A 19369-nucleotide genomic window follows, 5' to 3' on the forward strand; every position below is an offset into this window, starting at 1 on the left:
CCCCGTTGGTGTGACAGAGTCCAGATGTCTCAGTCATTCATCAGCACCATTTGCTTTATATTTAAACTTCTCTGATTGCATACTAACCAGTTTTCACACATTCTCGGCAGCAGCAGGCGGCGTTCAGGTGTTACAGCTGACTGGCAAAACTAATTTCTCATCCTATTAGTGTGTTTAATTTAGTCCTAAACACAAATGTGCGTGTGCATATTATATATAATTTCTGTTTTCCAACATTATTACTCCACGGTCTGTCTGTGTACCCACCCTTTGACCCAGCTGTTGCACATTCAGGCGACTGCTCACGCCAACTCAGTACTGTTAATAACATTATAGAATATTTATTTACCCAAAGATGTGTTTTATAAATAGAGAGTGTCATATATTGTAAACCTTTAGATTTTTTAAGGTGTAAAACTCACCTTGACCTCACATAAAATTTCTGATTCACAGAACCAGTTATCACCTCCGGCCGGCACAGTTACTCCGTGCGTCCACTGGATGGCATGGTGATGCCACCGTGGCTCTGTCTTTAGTCTAAGGTTATATAAAAATGATGGATGGCTTGAAATCTGCATGACATCTTGATAAAAATGTCCATCCGAGACAGGGAGTTATCATCCGCTGCCGTTAGCTGCCTAAAACGTCTCAACACCATCTCCATGAGCATCTTAATTTAACACTGAGGATTTTCAACCCCTGGTGTTTTTTAGGCCAACCGGAATACTATCCAGGCTGGACATCAAAGTATTTCTTTATGGCTGCAGACATGGATGTATGTTATTCCTAATTAAAACTCGATCTGGGTGACGTTCCTGTTAAAACAAAAAGGGTGAAACAGCATGATTTTTACCCCATGACTTTCACACAACACCTGCTTTGTATAACAGATCCCACATGCTCTTGCAAAACAGTACAAGCACTTCAAATGGTATTATTTGCTTTAGTCTTTCATTACTCTGTGGTATTCAGAATTTCAGAAGCCTGTGAAATCTAACAGTTTTTTTGTTTTTTCGTGACAAGCTGCTTGCCCTTTAAATTCACTAAATCTAACAGTGCATAACAGTCGCACCATTTCCACCTTTTCCTTTTAATTCTCACCTTCTATTCCTTCTCTTTTCATCTCATTTCCTTGGTCTCACACTGCTTCCTCACCTCTGCCACATCACTACTTGCTCCTTTTCTTTCCTCCATCTGGCCAACACTGGCAGTCGGCGGAGCCTGTCTTTACCAAGCTGTTGCTTGTATTGCCGTTCCACAGCCTTTCTTGCTTGACGTGCTGTCGAGCCAAGCCTGGAACCGTTCATTATCTCCTCCAAAAAATAACTACTGGGAAACGCCTGCTTCATTGAAACTGACAGTCTCATTTCTTGCTTCTATTCTCTTAAACACAATGTGCACATTATTGGCATCTCTAATTATAAATTCACATACGGCAGGAATAGACCACACGCCTATTTTTATTCCAGTCAAAGACAAAAACCAGATGATTTCACTTATATTCAAACAACTTCAGCCTGAGAGGCAGAGAGGAGAAATTGATCAGAGGATGAACCTGTTTCACTCTCAGCTTTCAACTCTCACAGGAGACTCTCACCTCTACCCTGATTCATTATCTCTGTAATTCACCAATTTATGTCTGCTGTCCATCTATATAACTCACACATAACATGACTGCTCTGTGATAAAGGTATCTCGATTAAGCTGACAGCGCTGGCAGTAAAGAAAAATCCTGCACCTTCTGCAACAGTTTGCACTTGAGGTAACACTTGAAATGCAGGAGGGAGTAAAATGACAAAAAAAAAGAAGGTGGATGCGGTTGTTCTAAAAATAGATGAAGGTGATGCAAGCAAGTGTCTCCCGTCGAGATGATGTGCTTGGCTTGCCTGCAGCCGTCTGTTGTAGTTCAGGGAGGGACGAAACCTCGGCCTCTGTCAGCAGGGGCTCGGCTGGCTCCGTGCTCGTCTGTTTTCTGGCCAGCTCTGCTCCTGATACTCCGCTGGTCCAGGAGGAGAATCTCGGCGGTTTCTCTGTCAGTTCAATAACCTGTTTCTATGTCTGCCATAGAATAGCATGGAATTAATGTTTAGAGACATAAAGAGCTAGCTCAGGCGCTAAGACCCTTCTTTGTGTGGCGGGTCTCAGAGGTGCTCTCTCTGCTTCACTACCTCACTGTTCTGAGTCTTATCTCATTCCTGCTTCCTTTTCAACTTCTGCACTTAATAGGCAAATCTGGCACACACCGTTTGGAGCAAATTGCATTGTCATCTTTTTCCATTTTGAGTTTCAGCCAGCTTTGGTGCATGCAAAGAGACAGACCGTGATGAGATGAGGAGGACTCAGGCATAAAATAAGACATTTAAAGTCAAAACAAGATTTCCTGACATGCACAAGACAACTTGAGGAGAAACTGATTTACTGGAGGGAAAACATATTTTTGGTATCATGTTTATGCTGCGGGAAATTCCTTTGAATGCTTTGAATCTTGTGTGATAGACTGGATATGAAACACAGAGCTGTTGAACCGGATATCAGAATGAAATGAGCTGTATGAACAATGAAGCACCTAACTGATGAAAAATCTTTCTATCATCACTGACAAGGGATTAAAAAAAACTTCTTCATATTGCAGCATGTTCCTGTGTGGTTCGTTTACCTTCATGCTTAATACTCATTGCACAAGCGTTCCACTATACATTTTTAATTGCTCTCAAAGGCAAAAACAACCCTTGTAAATTGCCTCCTCTCTGAGCAAATGGCATTCAGCTACGTGTTAAATTGAAATAGTGTCATTTTAGCTTCTAATTATTTATAATACAGTTTAATTACACTGACTGCATGTTCTCCCGATTTAAATTCAGCACACAAATACACACCATATGGCATTAGGTGTAGACACAAATTTCTCCTTTTGTTGAGTGGCTTTTTCCCCCTTTTTTTGGCCTTACTTGTTAATGTCAATACCTAAAATGACATATTAGACTAAAATTTGTTTCCAGCATTCTCGGACTTGTTTTGACATTTCATAAAGGAAACAGTTTATTACTTCAGCGTGGAAGAGCCTGACGAGCCTGCACACAGCTCTCAATCATTTTCAGCATTTTTTATAAGAGCTGTAGCTTGGGCTGTGAAGCAGTTCTTATTGCTTAACATCAGCACCTCACTTCAGTAATGCCTTTACAGCTAAATACAGGGTGGGCCATTTATATGGATACACCGTAATAAAATGGGAATGGTTGGTGATATTAAAGTCCTGTTTGTGGCACATTAGTATATGTGAGGGGGCAAACTCCACAAGATGGGTGGTGACCATGGTGGCCATTTAGAAGTCGGCCATCCTGGATACAACTTTTGTTTTTTCAATAGGAAGAGGGTCATGTGACACATCAAACTTATTGGTAATGTCACAAGAAAAACAATGGTGTGCTTGGTTTCAACGTAACTTTATTCTTTCATGAGTTATTTACAAGTTTCTCTTTGTTCACAGCCATTGACATGTCAAAGAGGTTAACACGTGAGGAGTGAATCGAAATCGTGTTGATATCTGGTAAACACAGCAGATTTCAATGCAAGACACCCTACAAGACCACCCATCTCCCATGCTACAGTCAGCAAACTGCTTGCTAAGTTTCATGAAACTGGTTCAGTGTTGGATTTGCCAAAATGTGGAAGCAAGAAAACTGTCACTGATGAAGAAACATCATTGGCTGTCCTAGCTTCATTCAGCAAGAGCTCACAGCGTAGCACTCGCCGCATGTCACTGGAGAGTGGCATTAGTCGAACATCCCTTCGGCGGATATTAGCTACTCACAAATGGCACCCTTACAAACTCCAGCTACTGCAGCATCTCAACGAGGACGACCCAGATCGGCGCACAGAATTTGCAGAATGGGCAAAACAAAAATTGGAACAGGACCCTCAGTTCATACAGAAGATTTTGTTCAGTGATGAGGCAAACAAAACCACCGCTATTGGTCTGACACTAACCCACATTGGATGGATCCCTCCAAGACTGTTGGAACAACAAAAGTGATGGTTTGGTGTGGTATATGGATTACAACGATAGTGGGTCCATTCTTCATCAATGGAAACCTCAAGGCCACTGGATATTTGAAATTGCTACATGATGATGTGTTTCCCTCTTTATGCACTGAAGCTGGCACGTTCCCTGAGTTTTTCCAGCAAGAGGGTGCACCACCACATTATGGGTGCCAGGTCCGAGCATTCCTAGATGAACAGTTTCCTGGAAGTGGATTGGTCGTCGTGGGCCAGTTGAATGGCCCCCAAGGTCTCCCGATCTGACCCCCTTAGACTTTTATCTTTGGGGTCATCTGAAGGCAATTGTCTATGGTGTGAAGATACGAGATGTGCAGCACCTGAAACTACGGACACTTGATGCCTGTGCTGGCATTTCTCCTGCGGTGTTGCTATCAGTGTGTGAAGAGTGGGAGAAGAGGGTTGCATTGACAATCCAACACAATGGGCAGCACATTGAACACATTTTATAAGTGGTCAGAAACTTGTAAATAACTCATGAAAGAATAAAGTTACATTGAAACCAAGCACACCATTGTTTTTCTTGTGACATTACCAATAAGTTTGATGTGTCACATGGCCCGCTTCCTATTGAAAAAACAAAAGTTGTATCCAAGATGGCCGACTTCTAAATGGCCACCATGGTCACCACCCATCTTGAGGAGTTTGCCCCCTCATATATACTAATGTGCCACAAACAGGACTTTAATATCACCAACCATTCCCATATAAATGGCCCACCCTGTAGACCTTTTTTCTAGAAAATTAATGAAAAGGGTAACTTGGTTAAGTTTTTCTTCTCTGGATGCAGTTGTGGTTTACCAGTACACACGATGGAACTGAGTCTATGCCTATCTTACTGTGACAAGAAAAGATTTCTGCCATGAGGTTTTTTGAAGCACTTAAAAAATAATTTGGAAAGCATTTTCAGAAATGTCATATCCTATATGGTATGAAATTTACATCATCAAAGATGAAAACCTGTTTGCGTAAACAAGTCAAAAGTTGCAAAAGTATGTTTACACTGATGACCTGTCCAGGGTGTATACCCAGCCTCTCTCTCTATGCTAGCTGGGATAGGCTCCAACAGACCCATGACCCTGAAAGGATAAGAGGAAGAGAATAGATGGATAGATATTTACACTTAAAAGTATGCATACTTTATGAGTATCTTTATGGTGTGTTCTCAGTGGTCAACTGGTCACCATGTTGGTTAAACAGAAAAGGTGGTCGGACCAGTCAGGCATCAGCTGTGAACCTCAGTGCTAGTAGTGATGCTAGTGTTAGCAAGCGAGCTATCAGCAGCAGATATTTATCAGGCTAGTCTGCTACAAGGACGCTACTAATCAAAGTGTGTACAGAAGTCTGCTCCCTGTGGTGACTGTAAATGCAAGTGACAGCATGTAAAAAATGACATAAAATTTAATTAAGACTAAAGACTCAAAACACACTCTGAGTGTCATAGTTCAGTAATGTCAGTTAATTCAAAATCAAACAAAAAAGTAGACAAGTGAAAAAAAATTGGTTTAGGCTTTGTCATTGTGATTAAATTTGTAGGTCCAAAAAGCAACAGGAGGATTTTTGTTTTTTGATTCATTTATTTGTAACTGGGATATCTACATGACACCACAGGAATGCAGTGGTTAGCACTGTTGCCTCACAACAAGAAGGTCGTGGGTTTGAGTCGGTTATCTGGGACCTGCCTGTGTGGAGTTCTAAAATGCCCCACTGCAACCCTAAATTGGATGAGCAGAGGAAAATTCCACTTTCAGTTTTCACATTAGCATGCTAACACATATTAATCAGCATTAAGGTAGAGCTTAAGCAGACGGGAAAGGCACTGCTTTGCAAATTTGATTAGCAAGTAATGTACTGTATGAGTTTTGAGACATTTCCTTTATATTTCGGTTCAAAAAAACATCCACAGCAGATGAACAGTATCTGAAAGTCATGTCCTTAAAAACAGAAGATCCAGTAAAGACCTGACACAGGATTCAATTGATCCATCTACCCATCTACTCTTCGCTGATTATTTTAGAAATAGTCTCATTGTAAGGCTGGCTGACAAGAAGACATTCTTAAGGAAGGGAAATAGAGAGAAAAGAAAATTAAAATACAAAAACATAAAAACAAGCTCGAGGTTTTTCGTGCAAATGGTCAATAATATATATAGCAGGAGGTCAGGAGAGAGGTACAGCAGTGAGTGTCTCCAGACATCTGTGAAACACAATGGAGGCTGTGTCATGGTTTGGGTCTGCATTTCATCCAAACATGTTGTGATATTATTTGGAAAGCATCTAATTGACAACATAACAATGATTCCAGGCACACTACCAGTGAAAGCATACCTGGATAGAAAAATGCACAGTTGAGCACTCTTAGTCATGGATTGGCCTCCCCTGAGCCCAGACCTCAACATTATTGAACATTAAAGTAGCAGTGTGGGATCATGTTGACAGAGAATGGAATGAAGGCAGCCAACATCGAAAGAAGAGCTTTGAATGTCCTTCAAGAAGCCTGGAGAACTATTCCTGAAGACCAAATATTGACTTCCAAGCTTATTAGAATTGTACTAACTCAGTTTTTACCTTTATGCTGTATTTCCATGTACCGTGTAATATGGTTCCACCCATTTCCCAGTTTCTGAACTAAATATAAAGAAATTATGGGTGGATCAAGACTTTTGCACAACACTTGTATTTTCAACAAATTAAATGTTGTATAAAATAATGATGCGAAAAATAAAGTTCCAGAGCTCTTGTTGAAGTTATTACTCAATTTTGTAACAAATTTCAAGTATTCCATTTCACTTTAAGACAAATAGGTGAACGAGTTCATGCAGCTCTGTAGGACTCATCCTCTGTGAACCATGAATATCTATTTAAGTCAATCAATCTATTAAAGAGTTGCTGAGATTTCACATTCTGAATGAACAGAAACTCAAAGGTTCTTGCAGGTTAAGTGATCAGCTACAGCAGCATCTCAACTCCTGGAAGTACCTTGTAAAATGAAAGGCAATAAAGAAGACCAATGAATCTCTGGACACAGGTGTAGTAAAAATGATTCTTTAATATGGAACAAAATCAGAGCTCAGCTCCAAGGCTCCATCCACCCAACACACTTTATAACACTGATGGGTGGAGGAGAACGAGAAAATCAACCAGTAAGATCACAGTCCGCTCGGCCAAAAAACAGGAGAGGCTAAAAAAACATGGAACGCAAAACCAAAGTGCTACTGGGCTTGACCTCGAGACGCCCTGGCTTCCTTCCCTCCTGACCCAGGATGTGACCACGTGCACACGCCTTTCTGCTGCCTCCCAGGGCTCTCCCACCTTCTCCTCTACTCCACCCTCAGGAGGTCAGAGGCTCCTCACAAACACAGACGACCCATTGACCTCTAAAAACTGGGTGAGGTCAGCATTGAGGTGGATTAGGAGGAGCAAAGGGGCGTGTGAAGGTCGTTTACGCTGAGTGTGCTGCAAGCTGTGGGTGTGTAGTTCTCAGAGGGACGTGAAGCAAGGCGTCTTGGTTATTATCATGGCTCGCCGTGGAAACGTCTGTGGTTCAGTCCTCCTGCTGTTTTACTCCGAGTATATGTGGAATCTAATCAGCTTTAAATTGTTGTTCACTACAGATTCAGATGGAATGTTTTGAAGTTTCTGAGAAAATGAGACGAGGGCAGGAGAGAGAGGACGTCTGCGGAGGCCGCCCAGTAAGAACCCATTACTATACTAACACAGGGACATCAACAGAAGTACTACACAGATATGTACAGAGCAACCAAGCAACACATTGGAATACTGAGTAATAAATCTGGTGTGGGAAAGGGTTGGTAATAATAGTCCACTACGAATGCACATATCCCACTACTTTTTCGTGCAGTTGGTCCAATCTTTAAGGCTATTCTCCTGCTCTTGCTACAAACGGGCAGCAGTGAAGCCACCAAAACATAGATTTAAGTCTGTGCTTGACTTTGAATATGGCTGCTTTGTGATTCTGCATGCTGAGCTGACAGCTACCCATCTCCTCACACTTTGCATCAGGAGGGTAAAGAAAAAGAAGTATGATTGGGGGTAAGAGATTTGGGGTGAGTTATAAGCATGCCCTCTTTTTTGTGCTAAATCATTCTCTGGTCCACAGAGCTCTGTAGAAAAACAAGGTGTTCTTCAGAAATGTGGAAGGTGATGAATGAGAGATGCTAATGGTCAAAGGATCACAGATAGATCGGGAAGCACGGATTACTGTGAAATTAGACTCCGGTGGTGTGCACATTACCAGCTGAATGGGAGAGCAAATGAACAATTGAGCAGCGAGAATGGAAATCTATACTTGGCGGACGACTGAAACGTGCGGTGGGAAAAAAACAACAAGAGTGGACATGAGGAGGAGACACACATTGGTGGAGGGGGTGGGGGTGGAAGAGACGGGGCAGCTGCCAGCTTCAGAAAACACAGTCATCCTGCACCTTAATGCACACTGCATCACATGACAAACTACATCAGAGAGAGGAGGGAGGAGGGAGGCACTGCACAGAGAGCACTAGCACTACCATGGACGGACACACACCTAACATACACGCACACACATACACACTACTGCACAGGGTCCCAGTCTGCGTTCCACCGCACTCTCCTGGCTGCCAGAACCTCGCTGTGTCTTTGTCAAGAAAAGAAATGAAACAGCAAAATAACCGATTAACAAACAAACGGAAAGAAGAACACACACTTTGGATCCGACTGGCTAGAATAAAAAAATAAACCAGAAACGAAACTTAGAATATAAAAAGAGCCAGTGGCACTGGGTTTTACAGAAAGCATTTTTCTCAATAACTGGCTTTTGAACAGCTCTACGCTTTTTCTTTTAGTCTACCAAGTATATACTATTAACCTTACCAGGCAGCTAAAATCTATACAGTACTGTCATTTTTCATATATTTATAGATATTTATACACTTTACAAAGTTGGCAAAAATACATAAATAAATACATTAAATTAGATTGTACACATCACAACTGTGTGTTTTAAGTTAGAGCACTCTTTGTTGAAGAGTTGGGCCACGGCGAGTCGAGAAAAGGAGGTGAAGAAACAGGAGTGTTACCCTCGACATCCCTCAACGCAAAGAAGTCACCATCACACTTTGTCAGTAACATTTCGGAGTATGGCATTAGATCGGTTAAGTGTATTGCTTATTACCTACCTGATTAAAAATGTCCACATTATGGCAGGAGTTAGAGGCTGCTCTAACTGCATCAAGTCTATTTACAACCAGCGAGGAAAGTAAGAGACGCGCGCTCTGACGGATCTGGGTTTAGGGGAATTTTATTTTTAGTGTGTCTGTGGACTTTCTGACCCTGTGGGACTCCCTCTACAGGATGGTGTTACAAATGAAGGCAAGACTGTATCCACTGTCCTTCCTGCAGAAGGCTGCTGGGAGTATCTGCTGTACCATATCATGTCTGTTGGCAGAGACGGTCCTAAAAGTGAAACTGATAAGCTCCATCTCAGCACTGTCGACAGGCCCAGCCAGATACATAAGGCAATGACATATGAAAAATAGGGAAGTGGGTGTACTGACACCTGCAGTGAAAATAACTGGACTAGAGCCCTGTGCAGTTATTTATGTATATATTTGATAAAGCAGTGGGCTGAATATGTCTGTCAAGAAGGCACAGGGCACATTTTGGACATTTGGAAACAAGTCTGTCCTATTTTTTTAAAAAAATTTTTTAATGATTAAAAATAATTATTGCCATATGGCAAACATTTATAGCCTATATAGGTTATTTCTTATTTCTTCCTCAAGACTGTGAATTCTTTAAAAAAAAAAAAAAGAAAGAAAGAAAGAAAGAAAAGGAAAAGCACAAGATGGGCCTATAATGTGGCAAGTTCATGTCAGTCACTTGTGCTTAACCATGAGTCTAACCCTCGAATAAGAGGCTGACTCACCAGCATGAAAATTGTCTTTACGGGGTCAGATGGATGGTTTATGTCCTTCTACTAGGAATACACTCTGTCCTCATACATGCCCATCCCCATGCATGGCCTCCAACAGAGAAAATAATGACTGCAAATTCAATGAAGACGGCATCATCGGTGTCAGAACAGGGCCAATCCTGCCTAACACAATGGCATTACAGTAAATCCCCAAGCCTGTGAGCAGACAGGGTGAGATGCGATGCCAAGCAAACCAGGACAGAGTGGCTCCACGGGGAGGCATGCAGCTCGCTTGAAAAGCAGGGCGCTGCTGGTTTTGGTGTTTGCAACACAAAGGCAACCAAAGCTTTATGGCATGAGAAACACAGGCTACGATTAGCGCCACATATCGCACAATTTCCTGGAGGTGTGGGGGGAGGGTAAAGGGTATGTGGCAGTGTTGCTACAGCGGATCCGGGATGTGTTGGGTATCACTCCTTCCCTTTGTTTCTCTTGCCCTGACCACACGACACCTCCAACAAAAATCCAGCAGACATCAAAAGCCCTTGTTCAAGAAGGGCAGGTATAATCAGCTTCAGTATCGTCAACATCACCACTGTTATTCATGAATATCATTGTTTTCGTCATCATTTCGAGTGACAAATGAAAACTCAGCGTACAACAAATGTTAATTTTTCACCAACAATATTTACATGAAGTTTTTCAAAAACAGAAAGCTTTTTCTTCTCACGGTTTCGGAAAGAAATAAACCCCAACACAAGAACACCAAGCACACACATACATACACACTGACCAACAGTCAAATGTGAACAGAAAGAAATAAAAGATATTATTACTCATTATTGTTTTTCATATCCATTTGTTACTATTCAAATAATGCTTACTTAAACCCTGATTGGGAGAAGTCACATTGGTTCTCACCAGATGCTTAAAACAATCGAAAGGGCGAGTTAGGGGAGGTGAGGTCTGTCTGTACAGGGCGACGCACACAGAAAATGACTGGACAAATGACAAAGGTGACCTGGAGGGGTTCAGGGCTTACTGAGCTGTCAGAACATGAGTCAGAAAAATAAAACGTCAACTGCAGATTCCCTAGAATGAGATTATGACGACGACTGCCTGATTTTAATCCGTGCATACACATTTAAAGTCCTCTAAGACGTAAAATAACTCTACCCTTAATCTAATATCGTAAAAACTACTGCAAAGCAGGCACCTTTCCAATAGAGTGACTCAATGATGCTCATCTGAAGAAAGCCATATCCATCAAGGAAAACTGCTTAAGAATAAGAAATGGTGCAGGAGAGTATGACAAGGACAAACAATATCATCAGGCTCAGAAGAATATCTTACTAATCCTTTGGCAAACAGATGTGACCCTTTCAGCCAATAAAGCTTTAAGTTATTTAGAAAGTAAACAGAGGAGGGAAGGCTGCTGGTGACAATGATAAATTTGGGGATGCACAACCAAGAATAAACATCTCAAAGATAGGAGTCCAGGAATGACTCATATGCTTCACAACGCCAAGCTGATAACAGAACTCGTGGCAGTGTTCTAGTTTCCGCATCAGCAAGTGCGAGAGGGTCCGAGAGAGTCATTAAATGGGGGACGTGAGGCTAAATGTGGGTGTCCACAGGCCTGCCAAAGTTTGTTGTGAACGAATGGATGTGACTGAGCCGTGCAGCAACCTCTGGACCTGAATGAGTCTATGATTGGTACAAAAATGCTTTTGGTTGCTAAAGCTAACTTTCCCCTTCATAACTACTGCACTGGGGGTCTTTTTAAAAAAAACTCACCTATTTGGAGTTTATTAAGGCTTAAGATGATGGGCATGGCTGTTGTGGTTAACAGGTGTCCCTGCAGCTGGGAGCTCATCTCAACTAATTTGAGTCTCTGAACTCCACCTCAGGAGCATTTCTGTGGAATTATCAGAGAAATAATATGGCTTGTTGTTCAAGGTGTTTCCGTTTCGGTTTTGGTCAGTGAGTGTATGCATCCTGCTAACCAGGCATGATAGCCTCAGCTCAGATCTTTGCATTTCATGCTGTCTTCCACGTACGATCACTTCTGTCTACAAAAACCAACATGGCCCAAAATGCTAATGTTCCTGTAGCAAAATGTGGACTCCACAACAATTAGGTGAGGACACAGTAGATAGATATATAAAGTCTAGGATGGGCACAGGCACCAAACTAAAAGGGAACCACGAAGAGATGGAAACCAGTCATCCATGATGTCCTCAGTTGTTCATGTCTATGTTTGCGAGCAAGTATAATCCTGACTCTACAGCCAAATTTAGAATCTGCAGTAGTCAGCACCATGAGGATCCCTAATGAGGATCCCGGTCTGTTCTCTAAAACCTAAAAGATATGGTGCAAAGTCTTAAGCCACCAGTCATTTCTTTATATTGTGTTCAAAAAATCTATCTAGAGATTCAATCTACTGAAACATGCAAACATACAGAAATATAGTATATAAGGCAAAAACAGGTATTACAGTTATGACCACCTTTATTCTTCAACACAGTCTGGATCCTACTAAGCAAGCTTTCCTATAATTTCTTTAAGTACTCTTCAGGAATAGTTCTCCAGGCTTCTTGAAGGACATTCAAAGCTCTTCTTTGGATGTTGGCTGCCTTTTGTTTGAATCTCTGTCAAGATGATCCCACCCTGCTTCAAAAACGTTGAGCTCCATAACCAAAAATGACCCATTGTGTGTTTTTGTATCCAGCTTTGCTATTATTGCATTGACAGTGTGTTTGGGATCATTGTCATGGTGAAAGACGAAGCCGTTGCCAATCAGATCTTTTCCAGATGGTGGATCAAAATCTTACAGTATTTTTCTGCGTTCATAATTCCATCAGTTTTGAAAAGATCCCCAACACCACTGGCTGGAATGCAGCCCCAAACCATGACAGAGCCTCCACTGTGTTTTACAGAATATTTGTAGAGACTCACTCTTGTACCTCTCTCCTGACCACTTCTGATGATAACCTTTCAAATTTGAATTCAGCAATCCATAAGACCTTTTGTCACTGATTTTCAGTCCAGTTCTTTTGTTATTTTTCATTCTTCAGCAGTTTTTTCAGTTTTCCTTCCTTCAGATTGGTTTCGTCGTCAGACTATTTCTGATGAGGCTTCAGTGAGCAGTAGATGGAGATACAGATCCTGCTGCAGATAGTTTTTTAGGCCTGCCACTTCTTGTGGCACCTTGACACTTTGTAAGAACACACAGCACACCATTCTGAGATACTAAGTTTATGTCTTATAGCTCTTTGGGAATCACCTTGTTGATACAAGAATGCTATTTTATTCCTGTCAAACTGTGTCCTCTTTCCCACTTTTAAATTCAACTAAAGAAATTGTAAATTGATGTGTTTTTGCAAGTAACAAACTGCCTAAAGATGCAATTAAAAATTGATTCTTTGCTAAGTTGTCTGTGTAGACACAACACTGATTCATCCTTTGAGTTAGGTGCCTTGTTATGTTTGAATGACTCATAGGTCGGTGATGAGTGAATTAACAAATAAACAAACAAAAAAAACATTCCTTTCAAAAGGGTTATGAACTGGACTGAAAATGGTTGAAAATGTAGTCAATGTCAAGAGAAAATCATAGTAAGACCTTCAGAAAGCCTGGAGAACTATTACTCAAGACCACTTTATGAAAACCTGCAAGCTGACAGTAAGCAAAATATAAAGAAATGAGGGGCGGCTCAAGACTTTTCCTACGTACTCTACCTTGACAATAAAGGCTGGCATCAGCATGCCAGCATAATGATGTGATACAGGCATGGCAAAATTTAAATTTACTGCTTACTCTTAAGTGAGCCACTGAATATCTGTTAAATGGGAGTTTAGTAATGAGTAATGAGCAGTTTAGTTATCATGCCAGAATTTACCAATTAATATTAAATAAGCATAATCACAGCTGGTGTTCGGTTTTGTAGGTATTCGGGCATAAACCAAAGCACTAAAAAGGTTTTGACTGAATCATAATACCACAGAAAAAAGAGAAGAACCTAAAAAGGTTCCAGTTCATCCTGAGGGCAACATGAACGCCTGCACAAAAATCCAAGAACATCTTTCCAACAGTTAATGAGACTTTAACTAAAACGGAGAGAAAGAAAAACATCAGAGGGAAAGAAAAATTTACCAACTACAAAAATCCCCTCGAAGAGTCTTTATTCTCTGGGAAACTTGGAGTCAGCGATGGTTGTGTCAGTTATCTTGAATTGAAGCTTTGTAATCAAACACTAATTATCTACACCTGCACCTACCCGCCAGCTCCGCCAGGGAATGAAGAGATGATGAAAGACGAAGCCGAGCCTGAACACAAGGAGAGCGAGAACAGAGAGAGAAGTTGGTCCAAAAAAAAGAAAGGAAAGAATCTCGACTGGGAGCATCTGCACCGCTGCCATGCTGCATTCATGAGCTTAGGATTGTTGAAGGTCATTGCCGACGGTGTTGGTGCCAACAAAAAGCAATAAGTTTAGAGATGTGAGACAGGTGGCAATATAATAAAACTAGGATTTGGAAATTGCTTTCTCCTTTATACTGTTTGGCTCTGAGCGCAGCATCCATTTTAATAGTGCTGCTGTTTGACTGCTGGCAAAGACAACATAATATTCAGGACTCCTGGTTATTTTAATGGAGTGAGCAACTTCCTGGATAGTTGGGATACTGCTGTGCACACCCAATATTACAGTCACACCTGGATTTTGTTTTCCTTGTCACATGTAGAAACAATGGTTAACTTTATGGACTTTTTCTTTTTCTGACTACCAGCATATGTACTCTGTTTTAACTGAAACAAATGAAGATAATTGATGTCTAATTCTTTGCATATTTAACATTTGCAAGTATCAAGCTCTTGGTTTAAACAGAATGCTCTGCTTGGGAGCTGAGACCCTCTTCAGCAGCTAAACAAATACGCTTAACGGTGTTTTATCAGCTCGGTACGTTGTGACTTGTTCCAACTTTATGAGAATGGCTTGTAAACATGATTTTGAACTGATGACAGGCTCTTGAAGCTGTTTTTAATGTTTTTCCTCTTACTAACTTAAAACCTCACTCAAATTAACTCACTGTGAGACATAACACATTGTGAGTTTCTCATTTATGCATAACTCATCTAACACATCAAAATGAAAGATTTTGTACTGAAACATTTCTTTCTTTTAACAGCTTTGCGATATGATGAAAGCTCACTTTGTTACCACTTAAAAGCAAAAGCAGAGATTTAAATGGGGAAAATTGTTGTTTTGCGGTTCTTTTAATTTTCGCCGATGTACCAGTGTGGTCTGTGGGAGTACAAACAAACGAGAAAGTAACGCCAAAATGACTAAACTGCATGTTGAGCTTTTCACGTCTCCGGTTCGCTCACTAAAACGTGCTCAAAGAAAGTATTAAAGTGTCTCTGGCTAATTATCTGCTGGCCCACCAATTGAGGAGAGGAGAAAATGTCACACGCTGAATTTCCATGTAAGAAATAATCTGTATTCAAAAGCTGTAAGTTTTAAAAGCTTGACCCTGTATCCTTTCAGCTTCCAGTCCTACCTGTCAGGATCAGAGGCATTACACGGTGCCTCATGTTTCTATAAATAAAGCCGTATCCCCAGGTTTACAGGGTCACTGATGACTAAGCTTTGTAAGCCCCTGTAGCATAGCAATTTATCACTTTTCGAGCAACGAGGAATCTTGGCAAAAGGAAATAGCAGAGGTACTGTGTTGACTCATCGCCTGCACGTGTGCTTTTCACAGCTTTAGCAGCGAACACCCACTGATTTCCATTTTTTCGCCGACGAGCTCTATCCCTGTCCATCACAAACATGGTAACTAATGAGAGTCTGCCACGTTTTCTTTTATTCTTAGCAAGTGATACCTCTGCAAATCGTGAGTCCCCCAGGTCCAAGGAGGCAGATATTTCTCCTTTCTGACCACCTAATGGGAGTGTAATGTGCTGTGACACTGCAGGCAGTGGCTGTCAAAACAGTGGGCCCTGTTCCACGGCTGGCCAATTGTTCTGAAGGTTGCTGGACTGGATCAGCGCATCGCGGCAGCCTGGCTCACACAAACCACACTACCCAGAACACACTGAGCACATGCCCAAGACCAGCTTAGAGAGCTACTGGACAAGGAGCAACGCACGCTTACACAACTGCAAATTCATACTGTCTGTCAAGTGTTGAACTGGTTGGCATAACTGAAAATAAACACCGAAATGCAAGATACTGTCAAATTGTTGCATGATGCGAGGAAATAAAATCCACTGCAGGGGCCACAGCTTTTTTTGATGAGGCCGAGTTAGTTCAAAACTACTCACGCTGCATTACGAAAATGGTTACGTTTCAGCGAAGAAACAAACTGATTATATTTACTTGGTAAGTCTGTTTAACTTGAGAGTTTCCTGAAATGAGGATTTTCATTTAGAAAATTAAGCCGCTGGAAGAAAAGAAAGGAACAGGTGACGTGATTCGCTTGTCAAGACTTCATGAATGCAAAAAAAAAACCCCCACACAGGCAGGCTGTAGTAAAGAGCACACTAAGAAAGCAGATTTTTTTTTAAGTAGCTCTTAATAGTTGACAGCTTTTCCAGTTGCTGCTGCTTTATGACAGTTTTATCTACGTTACAGAAATATCGAGCTGTGTTGAATGTGCCGGGCAAAGAGGGCAACGGTACACTCTATGGTACTCTCTAGCACTCAGTGAAGAGATAATGTCTAATCTGCTTCTACGGTATCTCACGGTGGCAGATCAGGCCATTGTCTAATATCACACCTATTGTCTGTGATACACGCTTGCTCATTTTTCCTTTGAAGTGCAACAAAAACCCAAAGAATGTTTTATTGTTTTATTACTTTTCTTCCAGTGTGGAAACTGGAAAAATGCACATCGAAATGACTGTTTTAGATGCCTAACAATTGTTCAGCATTTTGAGGCGAGGAATACAGGACAGACTGTTGTTTAGAGCTCTGATCACGCTCTTGTTGTTGATCGACGCTTTGTGAAATAGCACTGCTGTGCTGGCCGGCTTCCACGTGACAAGAAGACAAGCCTGATATCTCCATCCCGGCCTGACATTTCAGACACCAGCAGTCTGCCACCAGGAGTGTGGTAGCTGACACACACACATGCACGTGTGCATGCATGTACATCGAGAAAAAAGAATAAAAAGAGGAGGATGAGAGCCCTGCATCCTCTATGACCTACATCTCCAAGCCCTGAAATCACAGAGAAGACGTCACCTCTCCCCAACTTCTGCTCGCCCTTTCAGACACTCCTCCCTTAATTTTTCACCATCACTATAATCATCATCATCATTATTATTGTTATTACATTTCCAAAAAGTGCAGATAGAACTTCCCCGTGCCCTCGTTCAGAAGGCAGGGCAGTAGAAGATGGGGAAACAATGGCAGTAAGAAGAGCAAGAAGAGCGCAACATGAGAAAGAGAAAAGAGAAGATTTCTACAGAACGGCTCCTGTGAAAACAAACGCACACCAACAGGCACACATCACCGCAGCACAGCGCACAGTCAAAACGGACGGAGATCGTCACCCCCGTCAGCGTAAAACATGAGCACGGGGCAGCACAAAGAATTCATAGCATCATTAAACAGACGGAAGTGTGCACACGCAAACCCACGTGCACGTGCGTAAACTGCACAAACGTGGCCTCTTGCCTCTGCTCTCATCTTAACGTTGGAAGAAGATTTTAAACTCGTTTCCTCAGTTGGTGATGCTGTGAAAAATGACATCATAGTATCTTGAGGGGGAGGAAGGATCTGTTTGCTTGTTTGTGTTTTCATCTTCTTTTTTCTCTCTCTCCGTGTCGGGGCTTTTTTGTCTGGAAAACATCAGGAGCGCTCCGTTTCACAAGTTCATCGTGTCCCTGCTTTCCCAGCTTCGGAAAGTTCAGTTTATTTTTTAAATTTTTAATCTCTATTTTTGTCGGAGCTACAGCACAGCACCCACAGCACACAGACGACGAGGAGGAAGAGGGGGAGGGACGTCCAGAAAGGGGGAGTGGGGGAGGAATTCGCTAATATTGTGCCAGGGGAAGAGAAATTGGGAACAATAAAGGGGGAAAAGAAGAGAGAAAAAAGGGACATAGGGAAGAAAAAAGAGGAGAGAAGAGACAGCGGTATCAACAATTCCATCTTGAGCTCAGCTGGTTTCATTACACACCATATATTGATTGCTTTCAACAACTTCAGCTGAACATTAAACCACTTTTGAGTAAAAAGGAGGAAGGACTGAAAAGTAGGGGGAATATAGTACTCTTGAGACAGATGACAAGGACGAGGCGGCAAATGAAGAGACGGAAGAGATGGGAAACAGCAGGCGACCTATGAGTAATATACTGTATACTAGTCGTGTGTATAGGGGAGTTCTGCCAATCTATACACCTAATATATTCATATGTATATGTACATACAGTACATACTGTATAGTATTGTATACCTGGAATATTCATACAACAGGATTATATGAGATTAGATCATTACTGACGATTCTCTGTGATCCCACGGGACTGGCACCTTATATGGGTCAGGGGCTGCAGTGCAGTTCAAAACTAAGGGATCGGCAAAGGAATTGATTATCAGACCTCCACAGGCAAAGTGCATAAGGACGGACAGACGGACATACAGACAGTCAGAAACAGGGGAACCATTGGCAAAGGGGTGAGACACGGAAACTGAGATGGGGCTGTATGAGAGGAGGGAACACAAGAGACGGGTCGGGGAGAAAAAATTTGAGATCCTTGAAAGAAAAGAGAAAAGGACTTTAAAGGTTTAAGAGAGCAGATGGCTAATTGTACCCGTGTTTCGCAGCCTGGCAGCAAGTCAGTCTTGTGCATAAGGACAGGAGTGGGAGGAGGGGAGAGATAGAGAGGAGAGAGAGAGAAGGAGGAGGAGGAGGGAGGGATAGGAGACGGGAAGGGGCCATGAAGGAAGCTGGGTAGTGCGATCAGGCCTTGAGAGCGTGCCACTGGGCGACATTAGTGCGCGGCCGAGCGAGCATGTCTTTCCAGTGCTTCACTTCCGCTGGTCCACTCTTCCACGATAGGTAGATCTGAGAGAGGGGAAGAAAAAAGGCAGAGGCTTGATGAGGGAATAAATGTTAAAGTAATGGCTTTTTGTCATTCTCACGTGCATTTTGGGTTCAAGTTTCTCATGGCTTCACTCAGTCATGACAACACCTTTGCAAAGAGAGCCGTTCTGTGCATGCAACGTCTGACATGCGAGGAGAGCCTGGAAAGCTGCAATGAGTTGGAAACTAATGAAATGAAGAAAGAACAGTGTCTCAGCTTTCACACAGGCTGCATAACTGATGAAGGTAAAATGCATTTTGCTGTTGCCTAAATTAGCAAATTTTCCTTTTTTTTTGCCTGGAACCTG

At 41.9% G+C, this 19369-nt stretch overlaps 1 protein-coding gene across 2 annotated transcripts in view; it reads right to left on the reverse strand.

Annotated features, from left to right (window-relative positions):
- Window positions 1-7086: 7086 nt before the first annotated feature.
- The window catches only part of LOC146704691 (uncharacterized), a 38100-nt gene continuing 25817 nt past the window's right edge, over window positions 7087-19369 (reverse strand). Inside the window, exons 8-9 of one of the 2 annotated variants that reach the window (XR_014921203.1) lie at window positions 18790-19043; window positions 7087-18009 (exon numbers count right to left, since the gene is read on the reverse strand). Coding sequence is in view for 1 of the 2 variants with exons in the window: in XM_085461987.1 (XP_085318113.1) it covers window positions 18939-19043 (105 nt within the window). In the remaining variant the exon portion in view is untranslated. Of the gene's footprint in view, window positions 19044-19369 lie in introns of both variants that reach the window. The other variant, XM_085461987.1, reaches the window with a different exon arrangement.

Source organism: Copadichromis virginalis, linkage group LG7, assembly GCF_057382275.1.
Source record: "Copadichromis virginalis isolate Kocher_CV1m ecotype Utaka linkage group LG7, C_Virginalis_male_GT1.1, whole genome shotgun sequence".
NCBI lineage: Eukaryota > Metazoa > Chordata > Actinopteri > Cichliformes > Cichlidae > Copadichromis > Copadichromis virginalis.